Source organism: Schistocerca americana, chromosome 5 (genome assembly GCF_021461395.2).
Source record: "Schistocerca americana isolate TAMUIC-IGC-003095 chromosome 5, iqSchAmer2.1, whole genome shotgun sequence".
Taxonomy (NCBI): Eukaryota; Metazoa; Arthropoda; class Insecta; order Orthoptera; family Acrididae; genus Schistocerca; species Schistocerca americana.
Genome location: NC_060123.1, coordinates 463,602,863 through 463,625,700, shown reverse-complemented (window position 1 = coordinate 463,625,700; position 22,838 = coordinate 463,602,863). Strand labels below are relative to the sequence as shown.

At 39.5% G+C, this 22,838-nt stretch overlaps 1 protein-coding gene across 1 annotated transcript in view; it reads right to left on the bottom strand.

The window, feature by feature from the left end:
- The window catches only part of LOC124616435 (cilia- and flagella-associated protein 91-like), a 295,797-nt gene that overhangs the window by 16,412 nt on the left and 256,547 nt on the right, over window positions 1–22,838 (bottom strand). Inside the window, exon 13 of the mRNA XM_047144742.1 lies at window positions 20,740–20,888. Within this exon, the coding sequence (XP_047000698.1) occupies window positions 20,740–20,888 (149 nt within the window). The remainder of the gene's footprint in view (window positions 1–20,739; window positions 20,889–22,838) is intronic.

Genomic DNA, 22,838 nt, shown 5'->3' with positions numbered 1-22,838 from the left:
TATTTCATCTTCATTTACATAAAGATTATCCATCATCTCATTTTCCTGATCATATCTTATAAAATAGCTAATAAAATGCCTTATGCCCCCTGTTTTGTTCACAGTTGTTGGAAGGGGGCTTGGCCAGACTGATCGCTGTCTCCATGTGAGAGAAGTGGGAGGTCAGCCTGCATTCACAGTGGCACTGACAATGATCGTCAGACACCATTGCCAGATGTCACCAGATAACATCATCTGATAGTATGGTCTTAGTGCACCAATCTCCTTTGTCAGTTTTTGGCAGGGTCAAAGAAGTTACGTTAGCTTAGGTTAGAATCTATTCTATATACGAAGTAAGTTAGATTATAACATCTTAGGGTGGGTGGATTCAACGACACCTCTGTGCTTGGATACGTGTGCTGCATAGCCACTTCTGATACTAAAGAGATGCCGAATGCATATAAATGAGCTTTCCTGTCTCGTAAAGAACATGGCGAGTACTATACACTCTGTCTTCAGTTATCAGAATAACCAGACAAGTTTTACGAATATATGAGATGACGGGAGAAACATTCTATTACATACTCGAGATAATTCATGGTGACCTCGAGAAGCAAGTTGTAAACACTCTGGTTCACTGTATTTGTTTCTGTCATTTAGCTCAAGAGTGAAAGACAAGCATAAAGTATAGCGTAAGCTACTCTGATAACCTACAGTCGAAATATATAATGTATACCACATTTGTAAACCACTACATATTAAACAGAATCACTACCCTGCTGGCATAAAATGCCAGTAAGAGGTAATAATAATTTGTGCACAGCAAATGAGTTCAGTAGCTATAAACATAAGACATGCCACCCTTTTCACTCGAAAAAATTATTTTTTGAGGTTATAGCCTATGCCTAAAATTTCCAATAAAGATTTTGCCTATTTGAAGTGTTGAATAAGCCTGTGATTTCAGTCCATAGTTTCTGAACTATATCCTGATTATGATATTTTTATCCTCTGGATGCCACAAACTCACTGTTTCTTGGACTAAACTTGGCACTTTCTCATGCTCCATATTTTGAGTGAGAGAATGTTGGCTATTTGACTGAAGAATACAAACTGATTTGAATTTTGCCAATTGTCGTCCAAAGTCTGTATGTTTGGGAGATAAGATCAGCTACAGCGTGACCACGCATGTAGTGGCGTACTGATTTGAGAAGACTGGTCGTCTCTGCCCAATGTCAGTTGTCAGCAGAAACCATTGATATCAAAGACACTGTGACCACAGCCTTAATCCCTCCTTACATTACATGCACTGTATGTATCATGGGTTCAGAATTGTTCCACTTATGGCCTTGTATTTGACCGGGGACAGCATGACCCTGTTCTGGGTTTCTCCTGTTCCTGTAGCCACTATTATTACTGTAGTTACTTGATAGTTGATTATTACTGTTAACAAAATTTTGCTGTGCACTGCCGTTCAGACCATACACATCGTTCCATTCATTCTGGTTATTATGGTGTTGAGAACTGTAATTTTGTTGATTGTATCCCCTGCTGTTACAGCCTCTGTTACTGTCTCTTCTGTTGTTTCTGAAATTCCAATTCTCACTATACCCTTGAGGTGAAATGAAATGAAATGTCATGTGGCTAGGGCCTCCCATAAGGTACAGCAGTCACCTGGTGCAAGTCTTTTTAGTTGACGCCACTTTGGCGACTTGCGTGTCGAACTCTTGAGCTGGTGCGTATGGGTGCTACACTTGTAGCACATTACCATATTGGCCGCAGTAGTTACTATCATTATTGTTGTTGCAGCTGTGCCCACTGTCATTATTGCCACCACAGCTGCAGTTTTTAAACTCTCCACTGATTATGATTGCAATTGTTTATCTTGCGGCTGCTTTCATATATGAGATCAATGGAGTCAACTACAGATAAATAATATTTTAAGCTGGAAGTCAGAACTGTGACCAGTTTTTCATATGTATTTGAGGGTAACCGACCTTTTAATATTCTTAAAACATGAAAATGTGACATCGGGTACTCCAATATCTTGTCTTATTTACATATTTTTCGAAACATTTTCACAACCCACCGTGTTCTGCATTGAAATGTTGCAAGTCAAAGACCTCCATCTGAAGTCTCTCTTGTATTCCCTGCAACCAGTATATCTCTAAAAAGGCTTGTTAAAATTCTTTCTATGTGCGATAATTGTTGGCTTCTTCCACTGCCCATAAGAGGGTGTCACCATGAATCCATCCTACAACAATCTGGATTTTTTGTTGTTCGAACCAATCTGGGGCTAATATGTTCCTAAATGCTTGCACAAATACCACTGAGTGTGCCTTTTTCGATTCCTGTCTAAAGATCAGAAGTTGTCTGTGTTTGAGCAAACCTTCATCGATAAGGACTGATGGTATTCCTTGTGCTATTTCATCTGACTGTGATGTCGTTCTGTGCCTCTTTGTTGACGGCATGGCAGTGTTCAGCAACACTGGCAAATTCATGTAATTATCTGCAAGTTGTTCCAGTTCACCTGTATCATACTCTGATTATAGCAAAACTTTGTTCACCTGATTATTTTCTATAGCTGACTGATTCTGGTTTGTAGCTACAGATGGACTGTTTGAGCTATTCTTTTCTCTGATTAGCTCTGAGCAAATTTTATTTTCAATCATTTTCATGCCATTGTCAATTTTAGCAAGTATTTTTGTTTCACGCTCACTAATTATTTCCTCTGAAGCCACTACATAAGTCTTTGTGTTCTGGATATACTTTCCTGCGAGCATGGGGTTACTGTTGAATATTCCTGTTTTGACTCTTTCATTTAATTTCTTTACATCCTCCTTAAGCCCTTCACATTTGGATGTTAGAAATGTATGACCCAGTTCCAAAAGACCAACATCCTGCGTGAGTCTGCTTATGACCTCCGGTAATTCTCCACAAGTTGATACAAATTTGGCTGCGTTTGTTCCCACAGTCGTGACCAGTTCGGTCAGATTCTTGCTCCTCTACTACCTTCTGTACTTGGTCCCCAGTTTTTTCTGTTCCTTTCCAGTATCTGATAACTTTTGGCTTAACTGTGTATTCGTACTAGAAAACTTCATGTAAAGTTCGTTAATGGTCCCTGTTAGATTCCAATTATTACACAAAGTTTCATGATAACCACACTGACACAATTAGAAAGTTTTTTATCGAGATTGTTGACTTACGTTGCAACAGTCTCAAGTTTTAAAGTTAATGTTGTATCCGAGCTAATGATTTTGTTTGCTAATTTCATATTATCTGATCATACTCCAGCAATTTCAGTACTTAATTTTGTGTTATCTGAACATATACCAGTAATCTCTGAACGTACGTTGGTCATTTCTATACACATGATGGACATTACTGAACTTATTTTTAATATTGTCTGCAACATTTGGTTGCTCTCTATCTCATTCATACCATTACATATTGATCTATCTGCATTACTCAGTCTTGCGAGCTCGCTTGGTTTGCTCACAATTGTAATTGTCTTTTGCGTCTTTCGTCCTCATATACCATAAATATGCAACAAAAAATAATTATTAGTACAATGTCGATCTCCAATAATGGATTCTAATATTTATTGTACTTACTTGTTAAATTTTTGGAGATCACAGTCACTGTTCAGTTGCCATTGTAAAATTATGGGAAAAAGGATTTGAAAATGGCAAGCAAAATATTATTTAAACGGTTAAATGATTTTTTTTTAAGATTATTCTTATTATAAGATTAAGGAGGTGTTATGGCTATCCGAACAGTCACCGTAGCTAACAAAGAAAAAATTGTGTGTGTGTATGCTGTCTATTTTTGACAAAGGCTTTGTTGGCTGAAAGCTCACATTCCATCAGTCTTTTTGTTGTGCCTATCTGCAACTCAGCAGCTTCACTATATGGTGAGCAGTAACTATCCTTTTCACAATATTCTTTATAATTTTGAGTAGTTTTTCTAGTGTGCAATTACTGCAAGATCTTTACTTGTTCTTGCCAACAGATACAATTCCCTTTTCATTTCACAAGATACAAGATGCAAATGAGGAGCTCATGGAATGAGAAGATATTTATGTGAGTGCAGGATTTCTCGCTGAATTTCATACATGAAGTCTTCACGGGTTGTCAGCCGAGTAGCGTCGTCGTCTCGTAGCAACATTTCAATGGAATGCATCTCCATCATCTTCAGGCGAAGTGACAGGATATCGTCAGTCGTGAGCCGATATCTCTGCTGGACCGCTCTCCGCTTCCCGCCGCCAGCTAATTATGAGCCCGTGGAATCACACGATGCGCCTGGAGTGGCTAGTGGTGGGGGGGGACGCGTGTGCAGGGTTCGTGTCCCGGCGTCCGTCTCTGTCTGCTCCGTCTGTGGCCCTTGGTGGAACAGAATGTTCTTCTCTGATTTTCCTTATTGCAGGCTCCTAGGCTGTGATGAGATAGTAGCCACTGTCGTGGTTGATTAGGTTGTCATGTAACTGCATTTCTATGAACTCTTTGGTTACTGAGTCCCAAAATCTGTTTGTACTGCATATTTTCTTCGTGTCCTCGAAATCGAAAGTGCGCTTCTCGTCAATACTATGTTCCACCATAACAGATTTGTTGGTCTGACCCAAGTGTACATGCCTGATGTGTTCAATGCAGCGCTGTGAGATGCAACGTTGTGTTTGTCCTACATATTGCATCCCACATTCGCATCCGATCTTGTACACACCAGATGCCATCAGACCTAGTGGATCCTTGGATGAACCAAGAAGGTCTTTGATTTTTCTCGCTGCGCGGAAAACGGTCTTCACTTTATGTTTCTTGAGAATTCTCGCGATCTTAGCCATTGGAGGACCCACCTATGGCAAGAACACACAGCCCATTGCTTCATCTTCATCCGGTCTCTCTTCTCTCTTCTTGTGGTCAGTCTTCAGAGCTCTCCTTATTTGTGTCTCACTGTATCCATTTTTCTTGAAGGTGTCCTTGAGGTGTTGCAATTCTCCTGGCAAACTTGCCTTATCGCAGATGGACCTGGCCCTGTGCACTAAGGTGATAAGTACAGAATTGCGTTGCGCAGGGTGGTGGCAGCTGTTAGCATTAAGATAGAGTTCCATGTGTGTTTTCTTCCTGTACACTACATGTCCCAGTGTGCAATCCCTGTTTCTTGTGATCAGGATATCCATAAAGGGTAAGCTTCTGTTTTCTTCTATTTCCATGGTAAATTTGATATTTCCATGTATACCATTGAGGTGTTGATGGAACTCTAGCAGTTTGTTCCTACCATGTGGCCAAACTACAAAAGTATCACCAACATGCCTGTAGAAGGCTTTTGGCTTGTGTTTAGCAGTGTCCAGTATTAGCTTTTTGAAGTGTTCCATGTATAGGTTGACTATGCCTGGTGCTAGGGGGGAGCCCATAGCTACACCATCTATCTGTTCATAGAACTTCCCACCACATTTGAAATAGGTGGTGGTTAGCACATGGCGAAAGAGCTTGATGATATCCTTCTCAAAGTTTTTCTTCGAGTAAAGCCAGGGAGTTTTCTATTGGTAGGACCCCACCATAACAGCGACTCGCAAGACTGTTGAGATGCTCAACAACTCGGGACTAGAGAAGAATATCATCAGGAAGCTGTACCTGAGGGCAATAGCACCACCACATCTCTATGTCCTTCCAAATATCCACAAAGAAGGAGTCCCATTACGACCTATTTTGAACACCATTAACTCGCCAACACATGGTATTGCTAAGCATTTATCACAGATGATAAAACCCTTGGTGGGTTATGGTCCATACCATGTGGAAAACTCAGCTGAGTTTGTGAAGGTACTACAGGGCATGCGGCTGGAAAATGAAGACCTACTACTCAGCTTCAATGTGACATCCTTATTCACATCACAGCTGCCACCACCCTGTGCAATGCAATTCTGCACTCAGTGCCATAGTGCACAGGGCCAGGTCCACCTGCGATAAAGCAAGTTTGCCAGGAGAATTGCAACACCTCAAGGACACCTTCAAGAAAAATGGATACAGTGAGACAAATAAGGAGAGCTCTGAAGACAGACCACAAGAAGAGAGATCGGATGAAGAAGAAGCAATGGGCTGTGCCTTCTTGCTATACGCAGGTCCTCCAATGGCTAAGACCACGAGAATTCTCAAGAAACATAAAGTGAAGACCATTTTCCACACAGTGAGAAAAATCAAAGACCTTGTTGGTTCAACCAAGGATCCACTACGTCTGATGGCAACTGGTGTGTACAAGATCGGATGTGAATGTGGGATGCAATATATAGGACAGACGCAGCGTTGCATCTCACAGCGCCGTTTCTCTGCGCAGCGAGAAAAATCAAAGAACTTCTTGCTTCAACCAAGGATCCACTAGCTCTGATGACACCTGGTGTGTACAAGATCGGATGCGAACGTGGGATGCAATATATAGGACAGACACAGTGTTGCATCTCACAGCGCCGGATTGAACACATCAGGCATGGATGCTTGGGTCAGACCAACAAATCTGCTGTGGTGGAACATAGTATTGATGAGAAGCACACTTTTGACTTCAAGGACACAATGGAGATACGCAGTACAAACTGATTTTGGGACTCAGTAATCAAAGAGTCCATAGAAATACAGTTACACGACAAGCTAATCAACTGCGACAGTGGCTACCATCTCAGCACAGCCTGGGAGCCTGCAATCAGGAAAATTAGAGAAGAACATTCCGTTCCACCAAGGGCCACAGACGGAGCAGACAGAGACGGATGCCGGGAAATGAACCCTGCACACGTGTCCCCCTCACCACCAGCCGCTCCAGGCGCATCGGGCGATACAGCGGGCGCATGATTAGCTGGCGGCGGGAAGCGGAGAGCGGTCCAACAGAGATATCAGTTCACGACCGACGATATCCTGACACTTCGACTGAAGATGATGGAGACGCATTCCATCAAAACATTACTACGAGACGACGACGCTAATTGGCTGACAACCCGTGAAGACTTCATATAAGAGGATATTTATATTGTCGAATCTAGTGGAATGCATGTTCACCAAACTTAAATCTCATTGAGCATGAGTGGGATGCATTGGGGACGTGTACTGCAGCTCATTCACATGACCCAATTACCATCTATCAGTTTTCAACCATGCTGGAGGGGACATCTTACCACAAGTACTGCTTACCAACCTTGTGGCCAGCATGAGTGCATGTTGCATAGCATGCACTGCCATTTGTGGCGATCACACACTCTATTACACACCACGTCCTGCCTTTCGTTGTCCAGGGCACCATCACAAATCACACTGTAATTATTGCCTTTGAATAATAGTGTCATTTATGTTTGTCTTATTGCCTATTTCTTTCAGTTACCTTCTGTACAATATTGTAACAGTTCTTTCTATGTATGGCTGAAGTCTCAGCAAGCCATGTTACTCGGCACTGGCAGAACCATGCGAAAGTTACATTTGTCCTTAAGCTTCGCACACCAGTGTACAAATTTTAATGTGTCTCCTATACCTGGATCAAACGTTTTAGATTATTTATGTTATGAGGCTGATAAATCACAGTTCGGGCACACATGCACACACACATACAAACACACACACACACACACACACTCACACACACACACACACACACACACACACACAAACAAACAAACAAACAAACAAAGGAGGTTGGTAGTCAATTCAATGATCAATCACACAAATTGGCTTTACTTTGTTAACTTAGGAGATGTTTAGTTACTGCGTAACGATGTTTAGCTAATGCCATTGGAACTGATCAGAGCAAGAATATTGCACCGGTTATCAGGGGTGAACCTAGGGTTGGCAGGAGTGGCCCCCACCAGGGGCGCAAGAGCAAGGGGGGCACAAATTCGAAAGGCTGCCGACAATGACGTGACGGAACACTGCGCCGCCCTCTGAAAAAATAACGCTGTGCTGCGGCCAGTCTGGTACAAGAAATTGTGGAAAAATTTGCTACAGAATGGAGAAGAGATAGTGAAGGAAGATGCTCTGATGATGAGAATCTTCTTCGGTTTACTGGGAGGCACTTTCCTCATGTCACTCCAAGTGACCAGTCCAAGAAACGCTGAGTATGGCGTAGATGTGCAGTCTGCTTGAAACAGAATGTGTGCCGTGCCCGGTATTCTTCTAGTCAGGTTGTGGCACAAACTTCTCTTCTCCCCAATACTATTCAATACCTCCTCATTAGTTATATGACCTACCCATCTAATCTTCAGCATTCTTCTGTAGCACCACATTTCGAAAGCTTCTATTCTCTTCTTGTCCAAACTACCTATCGTCCATGTTTCACTTCCATACATGCCTATGCTCCATACAAATACTTTCAGAAACGACTTCCTGACACTTAAATCTATACTCGATGTTGACAAATTTCTCTTCTTCAGAAACGATTTCCTTGCCATTGCCAGTCTACATTTTATATCCTCTCTACTTCGACCATCATCAGTTACTTTGCTCCCCAAATAGCAAATCTCCTTTACTACTTTAAGTGCATCATTTCCTAATCTAATTCCCTCAGCATCACCCGATTTAATTCGGCTACATTCCATTATCCTCGTTTTGCTTTTGTTGATGTTCATCTTATACCCTCCTTTCATGACACTGTCCATTCCATTCAATTGCTCTTCCAAGTCCTTTGCTGTCTCTGACAGAATTACAATGTCATCGGCGAACCTCAAAGTTTTTATTTCTTCTCCATGGATTTTAATACCTACTCCGAATTTTTCTTTTGTTTCCCTCACTGCTTGCTCAATATACAGGTTGAATAGCATCGGGGAGAGGCTACAACCCTGTCTCATGCCTTTCCCAACCACTGCTTCCCTTTCATGTCCCTCGACTCTTATAACTGCCATCTGCTTTCTGTACAAATTGTAAATAGCCATTCACTCCCTGTATTTTACCCCTGCCAGCTTTAGAATTTGAAAGAGAGTATTCCAGTCAACATTGTCAAAAGCTTTCTCCAAGTCTACAGATGCTAGAAATGTAGGTTTGCCTTTTCTTAGTCTAGCTTCTAAGATAAGTCGTAGGGTCAGTATTGCCTCACGTGTTCCCATATTTCTACGGTATCCAAACTGATCTTCCCCGAGGTCGGCTTCTACCAGTTTTTCCATTCACCTGTAAAGAATTCTTGTTAGTTTTTTGCAGCTGTGGCTTATTAAACTGATAGAACAGTAATTTTCACATCTGTTAACACCTGCTTTCTTTGGGATTGGAATTATTATATTCTTCTTGAAGTCTGAGGGTATTTCACCTGTCTCATACATTTTCCTCACCAGATGGTAGAGTTTAGTTAGGACTGGTTCTCCCAAGGCCGTTAGTAGTTCTAATGGAATGCTGTCTACTCCTGGGGCCTTGTTTCGACTCAGGTCTTTCAGTGCTCTGTCAAATTCTTCACACAGTATCGTATCTCCCATTTCATCTTCATCTACATTCTCTTCCCTTTCTATAACATTGCCCTCAAGTACATCGCGCTTGTATAGTCCCTCTATATACTCCTTCCACCTTTCTGCTTTCCCTTCTTTGCTTAGAACTGGGTTTCCATCTGAGCTCTTAATATTCATACAAGTGGTTCTCTTTTCTCCAAAGGTCTCTTTAATTTTCCTGTAGGCAGTATCTATCTTACCCCTAGTGAGATAAGCCTCTACATCTTTACATTTGTTCTCTAGCCATGCCTGCTTAGCCATTTTGCACATCCTGTCAATCTCATTTTTGAGACGTTTGTATTCCTTTTTGCCTGCTTCATTTACTGCATTTTTGTATTTTCTCCTTTCATCAATTAAATTCAATATTTCTTCTGTTACCCAAGGATTTCTACTAGCCCACATCTTTTTACCTACTTGATCCTCTGCTGCCTTCACTACTTCATCCCTCAGAGCTACTCATTCTTCTTCTACTGTATTTCTTTCCCCCATTCCTGTCAATTGTTCCCTTATGCTCTCCCTGAAACTCTGTACCACCTCTGGTTCTTTCAGTTTATCCAGGTCCCATCTTCTTAAATTCCCACCTTTTTGCAGATTCTTCAGTTTTAATCTACAGTTCATAACCAATAGACTGTGGTCAGAGTCCACATCTGCCCCTGGAAATGTCCTGCAATTTAAAACCTGGTTCCTACATCTCTGTCTTACCATTATATAATCTATCTGAAGCCCGTCAGTATCTCCAGGCTTCTTCCATGTATACAGCCTTCTTTTATGATTCTTGAACCAAGTGTTAGCTATGATTAAGTTATGCTCTGTGCAAAATTCCACCAGACAGCTTCCTCTTTCATTTCTTCCCCCCAATCCACATTCACCTACTACATTTCCTTCTCTCCCTTTTCCTTCTATCGAATTCCAGTCACCCATGACTATTAAATTTTCGTCTCCCTTCACTACCTGAATAATTTCTTTTATCTCATCATACATTTCTTCAATTTCTTCGTCATCTGCCTAGCTAGTTGGCATATAGACTTGTACTACTGTGGTAGTCGTGGGCTTCGTGTCTATGTTGGCCATAATAATGCGTTCACTATGTTGTTTGTAGTAGCTTACCCGAACTCCTATTTTTTTATTCATCATTAAACCTACTCCTGCATTACCCCTATTTGATTTTGTATTTATAACCCTGTATTCACTTGACCAAAAGTCTTGTTCCTCCTGCCACCGAACTTCGCTAATTCCCACTATATCTAACTTTAACCAATCCATTTCCGTTTTTAAATTTTCTAATCTACCTGCACGATTAAGGGATCTGACATTCCATGCTCCGATCCGTAGGATGCCAGTTTTCTTTCTCCTGATAATGACGTCCTCTTGAGTAGTCCCCGCCTGGAGATCCGAATGGGGGATTATTTTACCTCCGGAATATTTTACCCAAGAGGCCGCCATCATCATTTATCCATACAGTAAAGCTGCATGCCCTCGGGAAAAATTACGGCCGTAGTTTCACGGTAAGTAAATATTATTTACTTGTTACATTAGCTTATGGCAACAGTTGCAAAATATTACCTTAAAAAAGTACGCAGAAAGTCATATTAGACCTATTTAATAACAATTATCACATACACATATAAACATGATTCGTTGTTAATATTACTGGTCTCATTAATTTTGCTATGGTAGTTGCCATATCAAATCTTTTTACCTTATTCTTTTATCTCTGCTGAGTCAACAATTTATTAGCAGATTTGAGGTTTTGAAGGAACGTAGATCCTTTTGTCTTAATTGTACTCTCGCCAGGTCAGGGCAATTATGACTTTCCCAAACGTTTGGGGGTGAGGATTTTGAAGCACGAGGCCTTACAAGAGCGACGTAGAACAAGTCATGCTAAATGCACCATCTACACTTTCGGCATTACCTGGTTATCATACTGAGAAATAATTTAGCACTTAAAAGTTCATTGGCAGTGACGACTTGCCTACCTCCCCATCCTGGTCGGCTTTCCATAAGGTTTCAAAATCACCACCCACCTTCATAATGGTAGGTGTTTGTGTTAGCTGGCATTACCAGTTCATGTGTGGCTGTGTAGCAAGAGGAAGCACTTGGTCGTACATCAAGGAAGGTGAGTCATGTGTTCTGTAATAGCAATATGTTTCCTATGCTCATGCTCATCGCTCATAAACAGCTACAATTCATTCATGTTTGAATGAAACTCTTATTTTGTTTTATCAGGCAGTTAAACATTTTCCCCTTTTTTCTCACAGTAGAATCGCACTATTTATGATTTGAGGCTTCTTACATATATCTGCTTAATTTATGGACTGGTTTTGTTTTCGCAGTCAATTTTTTGATTTGAAATTCGTAACAGTAGGTAAAACTACATTATAACGATATATACATATCAAATTCTGTGGAAAGTCATGCATATGTCACTATAAGTTTCAATTGACATAGGTGTTGCCAAAAGCGTCCATAGGGAAGATACTAAAATTATCAGTCTTGTTGTTAACAAGTACATAAAAAAACCAGAGTTTAACTTTTTATTGTTGTTGTAGTCTTCAGTCCTGAGACTGGTTTGATGCAGCTCTCCATGCTACTCTATCCTGTGGAAGCTTCTTCATCTCCCAGTACTTACTGCAACCTACATCCTTCTGAATCTGCTTAGTGTATTCATCTCTTGGTCTCCCTCTACGATTTTTACCCTCCACGCTGCCCTCCAATGCTAAATTTGTGATCCCTTGATGCCTCAAAACATGTCCTACCAACCGATCCCTTCTTCTAGTCAAGTTGTGCCACAAACTTCTCTTCTCCCCAATCCTATTCAATACCTCTTCATTAGTTACGTGATCTACCCACCTTATCTTCAGCATTCTTCTGTAGCACCACATTTCGAAAGCTTCTATTCTCTTCTTGTCCAAACTACCTATCGTCCATGTTTCACTTCCATACATGGCTACACTCCATACAAATACTTTCAGAAATGACTTCCTGACACTTAAATCTATACTCGATGTTAACAAATTTCTCTTCTTCAGAAACGATTTCCGTGCCATTGTCAGTCTACATTTTATATCCTCTGTACTTCGACCATCATCAGTTATTTTACTCCCTAAATAGCAAAACTCCTTTACTACTTTAAGTGTCTTATTTCCTAATCTAATTCCCTCAGGATCACCCGATTTAATTTGACTACATTCCATTATCCTCGTTTTGCATTTGTTGATGTTCATCTTACATCCTCCTTTCAAGACACTGTCCATTCCGTTCAACTGCTCTTCCAAATCCTTTGCTGTCTCTGACAGAATTACAATGTCATCGGCGAACCTCAAAGTTTTTACTTCTTCTCCATGAATTTTAATACCTGCTCCGAATTTTTCTTTTGTTTCCTTTACTGCTTGCTCAATATACAGATTGAATAACATCGGGGAGAGGCTACAACCCTGTCTCACTCCTTTCCCAACCACTGCTTCCCTTTCATACTTTTTATTATTCAAAATAATATGAACTCATTCATCTATAATGCCAGTCATACAATTTTTCTTTCTCACAACTACATTTCATTTACTAAAATTAATAAATATGAACATACTCGTGTTTGATAATTGTAGCACCTTTATTGTTTATTTCAGTAACATTTGATATGCTTCCTAAGGGAATTTGGCTGTTCGCCATATTGTTTATAACAGACATACCAGTTAAAATTACACATAAGAAGTATTGAAGATGAAATCAGTTGTTTTATCCTAAATGTCATCACATTCGATAAATATCAAAATGACACTAATTTCATTATTATCTCAGATGAATGTTTTCGATAAAAACAAGCAGTGTAAAAGAAGCAACTTTGATGTATGTGCCAAGTAGAAGTGAGATATTGATAGTGTCTCTGAATTTTTTCCACTGTACTACTATCTGCTGTTTTGCCACATGAGGCACGAAGTGTCCCTTCGTGCATTCCACTGAGACTCTCCGGGTTAAAGAAATCGAGCAGAATTTTTGTGCATTTCTCAAAGCGTTCAAATGGAATACAGAAAGCAGAATGGCAACAATAACTTTCTTTAAAACGGAAATAAAGCCTGACGTGTGAAAAATGCTAGATGTTTATTTCTCTCTCCCTTAAAGTTTTCCCTCCCCCCCCCCCCCCCCCCCCTCCCCCTCCAGACATTGATGACCCCTTCACAGTTTTTCCTGTATGTAAAGCTGGTATTATCAGGTGTGAACCAAAGTTTCTGGTCCATTCGCACAGGTAACAATGAACCATTCAGATTAATATTGGACATTATTGTGTAAAAAAAGTGTCAATAGCAGACTTTGAATGCAAAGTCGCCTTTGTATTTTTCACCTTTGATTGAAAGTGTCCTTCTAACTCTAACGCTCATTCCCTTTTTAATATCAGATCTACATGCATTGCGCATTCAAGGTTCACTAAAACTGGCGATACCGTACTAGTCAATTTGCATTCGTAAAATAAGCTCTGAGCACGTCAGTTTCAGTCATATCTGGTTGCGACATATTTCTCGATACACATTGTATCTCTCTATGGAAAATTTTTTTGAAACAAGTAGGCTAACTCTAAACAGATCCTCAACTTTCTTTTCCATTCTTATATATATTATTCTCATCAGTATCTTCGATGCATGAGATGTTAATCTGATCGTCCGGTAGTTCTTACAGCTATCTGCCTTTTCTATCTTTGCTATCTTCGGAATTGTGCGCATGATATTTGTCCGAAAGTGTGATGGTATGTCACCAGTCTCATAGATTCTACTCACCTAGTTGAACAGTCGTTTGGTTGCTACTTCTTCGAATGACTTCAGAAATTTCGATGGAATGTTACCTATCCCCTCAGCCTTTTTTGATTTCAAGTCCTCCAAAGACCTCTTAAATTCTGCCTCTAATACTGGATCCCCCATGTCTTCCATGTCAACACTCGTCTCTTCTTCTAGCACTCCATCTGACACGTCTTCCCCCTAATAGAGTCCTTCAATGTATTCTTCCCATCTATCTGCCCTCTCCTTTGCACTCAGCAGTGGAATTCCCACTGCACTCTTAATGTTACCACCGTTGCTTTTAACCCAGCAGTGCACATGCCTGGAAATGGGATGCACAAACGTCAAACACGTAGCTGTTCCTTCAGACCCTTACAGATTACATCGATTTTTAATTACCATCAGACGACTCTTATTGTCATCTTTCATATGTGCTGACAAGATAGCTTCTTTTAACCAATTTTCAGACATTGTATTAATGGGAAGATTTCTCCGTGGTCTGACAGACCAGCTTGAGTTTACTGCCGGGTTAATTTCCCCGAATGTTGTTTTCACTTTTCTATATGCTGAATCAGTCTTACCGACGATCATTTCATTTTCAATTTCTTCACATTTTTCCTGCAACCATTTTGCCTTAGCTGCCTTGCATTTCCTATTTATTTCATTTGTAAGTGACTTGTATTTCTGTATTCCTGGATTTCCCTGAACATTTTTATACTTCCTTCTTTCATCAATCAAATGAAGTATTTCCTGTTACCAACGGCTTCTTCGTATTTACCTTCCTTGTTCCTGTGTTTATCATCCCAACATCTGTGATTGCTGTTTTTAGAAATGTCCACTCTTCTTCACTTGAACTTCCTACTCTGGTATTCACGACCGCAGTGTCCACAGCCTTCGCGATCTTCAAACCTGTCTCATCATTCCTCAGAGCTTTGGTATCCCATTTAATTCACGACTGGTTCTTTCAGATGGTTGTCTTAAACTTAAGCCTATTCTTCAACATTACTGAATTGTGATCTGAGTCTATATCGGCTCCTGGGTACACTCTAAAATCTAATATCTGATTTCCGGTGATCTTTTGCATGCACACACATTTGCACAGATATCTGTGCAGACAAATAGTAACGTGTGGACCAGCCTTTCCTTGTAAATGCCAACACACTAAATAAATGCTTTCGTGATTTCTTTTAGGTAACTTCCACTGTCTCTCAGCAGATGAAATTTGGCATGTGGGTTTAAGTGACATCAACTACAAGTGGCAGAAATCAAGGCAAGTTTCGACATGACAAGTCTGATTACCTCATCCAGATTCGGCCTGACCTGGGGAGAGTACTTGAGCCAATTGGTGGTACTTGAGCCCAGAGGGTTCCTTTGTGTGTGGCCCATTATAAATGATTCATATGTTATTGTTATTATTATGTGTATAGGTTCATTTTATTTTCATTTATATTTCATTCCCGGTTAAAACATTTCCTTTCATACAACAAATAGATGGGACCTAAAAAACTATCAGTAAGTGCATTTAAAAAACTAAGAAAAGAAAAGAACTGCAGTTCTCCTTCCAGGAGACTTGAAAAATTGGCTAAAACCCAACAAGAAGGTGGACAGCGGCAACACTGCAACAGATCAAGACGAGAGTAATGCCAATTTTGAATCTGATGATACAGAAACACACCCACATACAAATGATGACAACCAACCACAACCATCAACTTCCCATCATATAGCACCACCAGTTTCAGAAAACAACTATGAGGAGTAGGAATCTTCCACATGTAGTTCTTTAGATGAGGAAGGATCAGCAGTTGGTTGTCATGATTTACCTCCACTACAAGAAGACTGTTCACCAGAAATAGGTGAAAAAGTTTTTAATGATCCAAAAAAATGCCCAAGCTATCCATTGATTACTGATAGTATTCAAATTGTGCTGGTTGAACGTGGCCCTCAAATAGTTGATGTAGCAACCATCAAGTTTCCCATGTCAGATGGAGATAGACATTTCGATGGCAAGTGGTTTTACAAAAAGCTCAAAAATGGCGAATGTGTGTGAAGACAATGGTTACTTTATAGCCAGTCGGAAGATTCTCTATTTTGTTTTCCCTGTCTCCTGTTTGGGAAGGATCATCGTGGAAAGTTATCTTCATTTTCAGATTTTAATAAAGGCTTCAATGACTCTCATTTACAATCACGAAAACTCGTCCAGCCACAGGTTGTGTTGCATGCAGTGGAAAGATTTGCAAAACCGACTAAAACAAAAGAAAACTGTAGATGATGAAATTCAAGAAAGTATTCAGAAGGAGGTAGAGAAGTGGAGGAACATACTGAAAGTAGACATAGATGTAATTATATTTTGTGCTAAGAATAAAATCTACCACTTCGAGGAACAGCAAAGAAAGAAATCATTGGTGAGTCAAGTAGTAGATTTTTTAAAATCACATTAGAACTAATAAGTCACTATCATCCTAAATTAGCAGAACATATGGCATACGTAAAAATCAAATAAAAAGGCACTCAGTTACTTTTCCCCTAAAGTCCAAAATGAGCTCATAACTTTAATTGGAAGCAATGTGAGGCAGAAAATCTTGAATCAAATAAAAAATGGAAAATACTTTTCGATCATCTTTGACTGCACACCAGACAGTGCTCACATTGAGCAAATGAGCTAAGCTATTAGATTTGTTGACTTGTCAGATGGGAAGTGTGAAGTTAAAGAAAGTTTCATTGACTTTATCAACACTAATGAAAAAACAGGTGAAGGCATTTTAGTTGACATTCTTAAAAAACTTAAAGAAGATGGGCTAAGTATTGATAATTGCAGAGGTCAGGGTTATGATTGTTGTGGTCTTCAGTCCTGAGACTGGTTTGATGCAGCTCTCCATGCTACTCTATCCTGTGCAAGCTTCTTCATCTCCCAGTACCTACTGCAACTTACACCCTTCTGAATCTGCTTAGTGTATTCATCTCTTGGTCTCCCCCTATGATTTTTACCCTCCACGCTGCTCTCCAATACTAAATTGGTGATCCCTTGATGCCTCAGAACATGTCCTACCAACCGATCCCTTCTTCTGGTCAAGTTGTGCCACAACTTCTCTTCTCCCCAATCCTATTCAATACTTCATCATTAGTTATGTGATCTACCCATCTAATCTTCAGCATTCTTCTGTAGCACCACATTTCAAAAGCTTCTATTCTCTTCTTGTCCAAACTATTTATCGTGCATGTTTCACTTCCATACATGGCTACACTCCATACAAATACTTTCAGAAATAACTTCCTGACACTTAAATCTATACTCGATGTTAACAAATTTCTCTTCCTCAGAAACGCTTTCCTTGCCATTGCCAGTCTACATTTTATATCCTCTCTACTTCGTCCATCATCAGTTATTTTGCTCCCCAAATAGCAAAACTCCTTTACTACTTTAAGTGTCTCATTTCCTAATCTAATACCCTCAGCATCACCCGACTTAACTCGACTACATTCCATTATCCTCGTTTTGCTTTTGTTGATGTTCATCTTATATCCTCCCTTCAAGACACTGTCCATTCCGTTCAACTGCTCTTCCAAGTCCATTGCTGTCTCTGACAGAATTAGAATGTCATCGGCGAACTTTAGGTTTTTATTTCTTCTCCATGGATTTTAATACCTACTCCAAATTTTTCTTTTGTTTCCTTTACTGCTTGCTCAACATAGAGATTGAATAACATCGGGGAGAGGCTACAACCCTGTCTTACTCCCTTCCCAACCACTGATTCCCTTTCATGTCCCTCAACTCTTATAACTGCCATCTGGTTTCTGTACAAGTTGTAAATAGCCTTTCGCTCCCTGTATTTTACCCCTGCCACCTTTAGAATTTGAAAGAGAGTATTCCAGTCAACATTGTCAAAAGCCTTCTCTAAGTCTACAAATGCTAGATACGTAGGTTTGCCTTTCCTTAATCTTTCTTCTAAGATAAGTCGTAAGGTCAGTATTGCCTCACGTGTTCCAGTATTTCTACGGAATCCAAACTGATCTTCCCCGAGGTCGGCTTCTACTAGTTTTTCCATTCGTCTGTAAAGAATTCGTGTTAGTACTTTGCAGCTGTGGCTTATTAAACTGATGGTTCGGTAATTTTCACATCTGTGAACACCTGCTTTCTTTGGGATTGGAATTATTATATTCTTCTTGAAGTCTGAGGGTATTTCGCCTGTTTCATACATCTTGCTCACCAGATGGTAGAGTTTTGTCAGGACTGGCTCTCCCAAGGCCGTCAGTAGTTCCAATGGAATTTTGTCTACTCCGGGGGCCTTGTTTCGACTCAGGTCCTTCAGTGCTCTGTCGAACTCTTCACACAGTATCGTATCTCCCATTTCATCTTCATCTACATCCTCTTCCATTTCCATAATATTGTCCTCAAGTGCATCGCTCTTGTATAGACCCTCTATATACTCCTTCCACCTTTCTGCTTTCCCTTCTTTGCTTGATATGATAATGGCATGGGTTATGATAATGGCAGCAATAAGGCTGAAAAATATATCAGTGTGCAAGCTCAGATCATCAAACAAAATGATAGTCCTCGGTTTGTACCATGTGCTGCACATATTTTAAACCTTATCGGATCGCGTGCTGCCACTGTATCACCTCTAATGATTACTTTTTTTGAAACAGTTCAAAAGATATTTACTTTCTTCAGTGGCTCTACAGGAAGGTGGCAAGCTGTGTTAAGTAACTTCGACATTATGTTGAAGGGTCATTGTGACACTAGGTGATCAACCAAATGAAGAGCAGTCACCACTTTAAACAGAACACTGAATGAACTGTCTGCAAGTCTGGAGGAAATGGTTGATATGAACCAAGACAAATGGAACCTGGAAACATCAGTGGGGGCTCAGGGACTCATAAAGCAAATCGACTTCAAATTCCTATGTCTTTTGCATCTGTGGGAAAGGATTCTAGTCTCGATTGATAAAATCAGCAAGTCACTTCAGAAAGAGACTGTTGCAGTCAACAAGGCTAGCAAAATAATAAAAGGATGGTCAAATATGATTCAGGAAATCCGAGATGAAGGTATTGGTACAGCAATCGACTATGCAACAAAGCAAGCACAAGAAATCAATATCGATGATAATTTTGCTGAAAAAAGACGGAAGATCATAAGCCAACGTCTTTCAGATTCAAACAAATAAATGCATGATTACTATCTCAACTCAAAACAGGTGTTTCAGAGGGAAATAAATTTGGCTTATAATCAAATCATAACATAGCTTACTAAGAGGTATGAGGCAATGGCTTCAATATATTCAGAATTTTATTTTCTAATGGGAGAAGCTTTAAAAAAAGAGCCAATTGATGTTCTTCTTAAACAAGCTGCAGATTTTGGGACTAAATTTCACATGATGTAGATGTAGTTGAGCTGTCACAAGAATTGGAAATTTTTCGAATGCAAGCTAAAGAACTGATTAACGATGTTGAAAAAGCAACACCACTTGACATTCTTAAAAAGATTCAAGAGCTTTAGATATATATCTGAATATCCAAATAGCTCTTAGAATTTACTTAACACTTCCTGTTATGGTGGCCTCTTGTGAGCAAAGCTTCAGTAAAATAAAGCTCATCACGAATTATTTAAGCTCATCCATGCGACAGGCACGTTTGTAAAATTTAGCCATTTTATCGACTGAACATGAAGAGGTAGCGAAACTTAACTTAGAAGAATTAATTGATAATTTTGCAAAAATCAAAGCCAGGAAAGTAGCATTTAAGTAAATTAACTGAACGTAGTAACAGTGTTAAGTTAAATTTGATATAGGTATTCCTAGCAACTCAATGTATTTTGAAATAGACTTTGTAAAATATAATGAGTTTTTGTATTTAAATGTGTGTTTCTGCTTCTTAGTCCTTCATAACGCCTTTGATTCTGGGCTGTAAATTAGTTTCATTCTATATTAAATTTCTGTAAATTAACAATACTGCATATATATATTTTCCAAGAAATGCCTTCACATTTTCTTGGGACAAGGGAAAATATCAATTTTTGTGTATTGATAAGGGGGTGCATTCTTTGCTTCCTGGGGAGATCTTTAGAGGGCGTCATTTTAAATTCTTGCCAGGGGTGCCACATACCTAAGGTACACCAGTGCCAGTTATCAATGTAGTGCTCTAATGAAAATTTTTTTGGTGAATGAAAACAATATGATGGATTATCTTAAGTTTGAGGTGCTGCCAGAAACTTTGATAGCACCTGCTGTTACTGAAATTAGAAATATTGATTACAGTATTCATTACTGTAATTTCTATATGTGTCACATTTTGTCTTATTTCAGATGTTATTTTAAACTGTAATCTTGACTTGGTCTTGTCTATCAGGATGAAAAATTATGTTGCTTTGGTAATCAAAGTAATGAAATTTTTGCAAGCTCAAAAATGTAAGTTCCTGGACACTTTACGCATGTTTACTTCCACCTGAAGTATTGATCAAAATATTATAAATACAGAAAAAAGCAATGTAAAACACAAAAATGTGCTATCTACACATAACTGCTTATAATTTTAAATGAATCTGGAATAAGAGGCCAATGTAGATACCTAACATGTGCTTCTTCAGCTGCTCGATCAATTTTCTTGGCAACTTCCTTGATGTATTCTCGAGCTTGTGATTTTGGCATCCAATCCATTGATTCCAATATAATGTCCTCCAAATACGTGTCCACTGTATCTTGGCTTACTTTCATCAGCTGAAAAGAAGATAAACCTCATAAGAATCATCACTCTTTTTGCCTTTCCTCATATACAACATAATACCGTATTTACTCGAATCTAAGCCGCACTCGAATCTAAGCCGCACCTGAAAAATGAGACTCGAAATAAAGGAAAAAATAATTTCCCGAATCTAAGCCGCAGCTAAAATTTGAGACTCGAAATTCAAGGGGAGAGAAAAGTTTTAGGCCGCACCTCCAAATCGAAACAAAGTTGGTCCATTGTAATATGAAACAGAATTCTGGTCGAATGAATGACGATACAGCTACAGTAGTTTGGTTCGAGCCGTAAGCTTAGCAGTTAAGCTTTACCAGGTAGCCATTGCTATGCGTCAGGCGCTCCGTCCTTGTTTATGGGGTACCCTTCGTTTTTCATGTGCTTCGTCTGGTTTGAATTGATTGCTTATTTTTCTTTGATCTGATAATTGCCGTTCTCTTTGTTATAGGTGTTTTCGGCACTCTAAGCTGAAAATGCATTACTGTACTGTGTCATGCATTGTTTGTCGCATTCCGAAAATGAATGTTCACGACCTGTCGCCGCTCGCGGCATGGTTTGCTTTTGTGCGTGCTACCGCCACTTACAATTAAAAAAAAAGAGAGAGTAATTGTCTCAGTAGCGAAACAATGGCAAGATACTGCTATTTGTTGTTATTTACACTGGTGCTTTCTTTGATAATGATCAACAAGAACCAAATAATAAACTGCGTATGATAGAAGATGTCCTGAACGAGAGTTTAGCGAAAATTTTTCTCCGTTTGAAAATCTTTGCAGACGCCTCTTTAGTACATTATTTTCTGCACAGAAATTAGGGTCATCTTAGATTTAAAAATCTAGTCAATTGCCGTGCTTAATTTCTGACTGTATCACTATCAGGCATAAGAATAATACGAATATGAACATGACATATGTGTATACTTCCGCGTTTGTGTTGTCTCACTCTAGTTTCGTAGTTTATTAGGCGGACAGGATTTAAATGAGATAGCAGTAAACACGAAAGAATACATGGCAAAATGTTTATATTTGTATTATTCTTATGGTGAAGAGAATACTGCATGTGATTCAGAATTCACAAAAGTTCCCATTAGCAACCATCTCTTCTCACAGGTAGAAAAAAAATCAGAACGTAGAATTGGCCATACTGACAAACATCGCAAACGGTCTTGCCAGTCGGATTTTCGTAGTACATTGAAAAGCTGCTACATTCGAAGATGAACAATACGGAATTTGTATTTACTTCGTTGGATAATGTATGAAAATGCAGTGGTCGAAATTCGGGGCAGAGAAAAAAGGTTTTTTTTTTTTTTTTTTTTTTTTTTTTAACTGACGCAGAGGTTTTGGCGCCAGTATTTATCTTTGTGCCTGTAAAGCATGCCTGTGTAGCGCTACATATATTCGACGGCAGAATTAGTTGTGGCGGCACCTACCAACATATTTCACAACTTCCGCTTACTTTGCACTCGATTCTAAGCCGCAGGCAGTTTTTTGGATAACAAAAACTGGAAAAAAAGTGCGGCTTAGATTCGAGTAAATACGGTTGTTTTAGTTAGCACATGAAAGCTGCAGTGGACGAAAAAAGGAACTAGATAATGGTCTGACTGTTGGCTCAGAGGCTCTGTTTTACTGCTGAGCCCCCTAACTGAAAAGGCTTTCATCCACATTTTATAATGGCGCCTTTTCTACTCAAAATGTATGTGCTTTGCCATAATACTATTGGCTTAGTGTTCGAAGTGACTTCAAGTAAAATGTATTATATAATATTGATGACAGAATATGGGAGGAGCTGAATACCAGTGTCATATCCATTCCTCTTGTACAGAAACAAGATGACAGTTTGTCTTAGATGCCCCTATCTGGTGGGCATATTACCCTTAACAGTTACACAAACTTCAAGAAATAATACTACACTGACAGCTGGCACGATGTTTTGGC